This window comes from Ipomoea nil, unplaced genomic scaffold, assembly GCF_001879475.1.
Source record: "Ipomoea nil cultivar Tokyo-kokei standard unplaced genomic scaffold, Asagao_1.1 scaffold1407, whole genome shotgun sequence".
Taxonomy (NCBI): domain Eukaryota; kingdom Viridiplantae; phylum Streptophyta; class Magnoliopsida; order Solanales; family Convolvulaceae; genus Ipomoea; species Ipomoea nil.
Genome location: NW_017617835.1, coordinates 3,125,296 through 3,127,613, shown reverse-complemented (window position 1 = coordinate 3,127,613; position 2,318 = coordinate 3,125,296). Strand labels below are relative to the sequence as shown.

General features: G+C 37.3%; 1 protein-coding gene across 2 annotated transcripts; it reads left to right on the top strand.

The window, feature by feature from the left end:
• The first annotated feature begins 206 nt into the window (after window positions 1-206).
• Window positions 207-2,318, top strand: LOC109186646 (pre-mRNA cleavage factor Im 25 kDa subunit 1). 2 transcript variants are annotated; one of them, XM_019336722.1, is made up of 7 exons: window positions 215-516; window positions 606-651; window positions 1,014-1,107; window positions 1,226-1,290; window positions 1,372-1,458; window positions 1,536-1,646; window positions 1,881-2,318. In XM_019336722.1, the coding sequence occupies exons 1-7, from the start codon at window positions 359-361 to the stop codon at window positions 1,950-1,952; spliced, it is 633 nt and encodes a 210-aa protein (XP_019192267.1). In that variant the 5' UTR covers window positions 215-358; the 3' UTR covers window positions 1,953-2,318. The 2 variants fall into 2 exon arrangements, with proteins under 2 accessions (XP_019192268.1, XP_019192267.1); XM_019336723.1 differs by lacking the exon at window positions 1,372-1,458 and having other exon boundaries at window positions 207-516.

The window sequence follows — 2,318 nt, the reverse complement described above, 5'->3', positions numbered from 1 at the left end:
TTTTGCATCCGTATGTACCATGCAATCCACAGTATAATTTGCCGTAATTTGCCTTCCCCTTAACAAAGGAGGAGGAGGAGGAGGATCGCAGCCCAAAATATCCTTTCTGGCCCAAGAAGCCCAAATACATGTCGACCAATTTGTGCCACCTCATCACCTCCTATTGGTTACTCCACTCTAGAACTCTCTGCTATTTCAGCTTCGTCCTCTCTCCTAGTGCCACATCTTCTTCTTCCTCTGCAACATTTTCTTCCTTCTTACCTCACTCTGCTCCTCTTTCTTCCCGTCTTCTTCTACCTTCCACAATCTAATCTTCTCCCGCACTCGCCTTTGAACGAATACTCTTGTAACTGTCATCATGGATGATCGGCCTTCTTCACCGGCGGAGGGAACCGACGGAGCTCACCGTAACGCACTGGATATTTACCCTTTGAACTGTTACTTCTTTGGATCCAAAGACGCTGTTACCTTCAAGGATGAAACGTTAGCTGATCGCGTTGGCCGAATGAAATTAAAGTACAACTAACACTCCGTTTCCGATGAATGAGTTCAATTCTATGCCTTTTAGGTTTCCATTAATGAATTCTCTGGTTTTTTAATTTCAGCTACGATACGTATGGATTGAGGACCTGTGTGCAGGCAGTTCTATTGGTTAGTACTATTCTCTTTCGTTTTGGTCTGCATTGTTCCTTGCTACTGTAAATTTCTGTACATCTCCATCTTTGAGTTTAATTAATTTTTGAGTTGATTTCGAATTTAGTCATCTAAATTCATTTCCAAAGTTTTTAATTTATTTGAACCTAAAGTTAGTTTGAGGATCTGAATGGAGACTCGATAGTATAGATCAATGAATTTATAAAGGCAACGGCCTGGGTTTATGATGTCTATCCAGTTCTTAATTAATGTGAAGGAAAATGAATCTTGATGGAGAAAAAAGAAGATGAAACTTAATCCCCAATCCAAGTTTTTCAGTTTATGAATAAGTGGCAATTAAGAGACCCTTTTGGTTACAGGTTGAACTGTTCAAACATCCCCATCTTTTGTTGTTACAAGTGAGGAACTCTATATATAAGCTTCCAGGTGGTCGAGTTAGGCCTGGTGAATCAGGTGCCAACACGGTATCCTTTTTGTATCACTTTCTCATCATTTCAGGGTCATCATATATTAGCGAAGTGCCATGGAACTGAGACATCATTTTTTTATTTTTTATTTTCTTTTCCCGTAGATATTGACTGCCTCAAGCGCAAGCTTACAAGCAAACTATCTATGGAAGGACACGGCAGCTGGGAGGTGTGGGGACTTTTTTTCATCCATCAAGTTTTGTTGATGATTGGGGGTTACTTAAATGCTTATTTTAATTCTAATTTGAAGGTAGTAGAATGCATTGGAATGTGGTGGAAGCCTGATTTTGAAACATTGGTTTATCCATATTTGCCACCAAACATAGAAAGACCCAAGGTTGGTTATAAGCTAGCTTCTGCACTTTGAAATTTCACTCTCTAGCTTAATTTAGAGAGAGTTGTTTTCTTTTGTAGGAATGCACAAAACTTTATCTTGTGAGGTTGCCTGCAAGCTGCAAGTTCATTGTACCCAAAAACTTCAACCTACTCGCGATTCCATTATGTCAAATCCATGAAAACCGCAAGGTATTGTAGTTGGTAAATTTTAATGTAGACTTATTTAGGTAATGCAATTAGATTTTCTTTCTGGGAAAAAAAAACCATTGGATTTGAGATGCTATATATTTGATAGTTGATACCCCTATGGCCCTATGGCAGCCTCTTTTGACTCAATTCACAAATTTTGATATTTTTGATCCTTTATTCAGGTCTTCTAATTTATTTACGCTAATCCATACAATGACCCTTTTACCTTTGTAGACCTATGGACCAATAATATCTGGAGTTCCACAGCTTCTGTCAAAGTTCTCCATCAATGTAGTTGAACCGTAAAGAAAAAATGACACTTTTAGTCTCTCAATGTAGATTCAGTCTTTCAAGTTATTGGCAATGTAGATTTCGTCTTAAATTCTTAGTGAAATCATGAACGTTTTCGTTAAGAACTTAGACTCTAAATCCAAGTGCAAGTGCTGATATGAAGAGATGTTACTGTATTATTAGTGGTGGATTCTTTGTTTGTTTGTTTATTTGTTTTTTTTTTGTGTATCAAATAGCATTTTTTTTGTAATTTTTAATTTTATCTGTTACAGAGTGGCATTCTCCTTCCATCTCCATGTATATAACTGGTCATCTCGCAGATGGAATTGTAATGCATATGCATTTGATAATTTCAATGTGTTATGTATGTATGATTGGAAT

Bases quoted from the DNA above. Each gene is read 5' to 3' on its own strand.
- LOC109186646 (XM_019336722.1), top strand. From the start codon at position 359: ATGGATGATCGGCCTTCTTCACCGGCGGAGGGAACCGACGGAGCTCAC. The intron at 1,291-1,371 runs GTGTGGGGACTT...TCTAATTTGAAG, and splicing joins AAGGACACGGCAGCTGGGAG to GTAGTAGAATGCATTGGAAT. The intron at 1,459-1,535 runs GTTGGTTATAAG...TTTCTTTTGTAG, and splicing joins CAAACATAGAAAGACCCAAG to GAATGCACAAAACTTTATCT.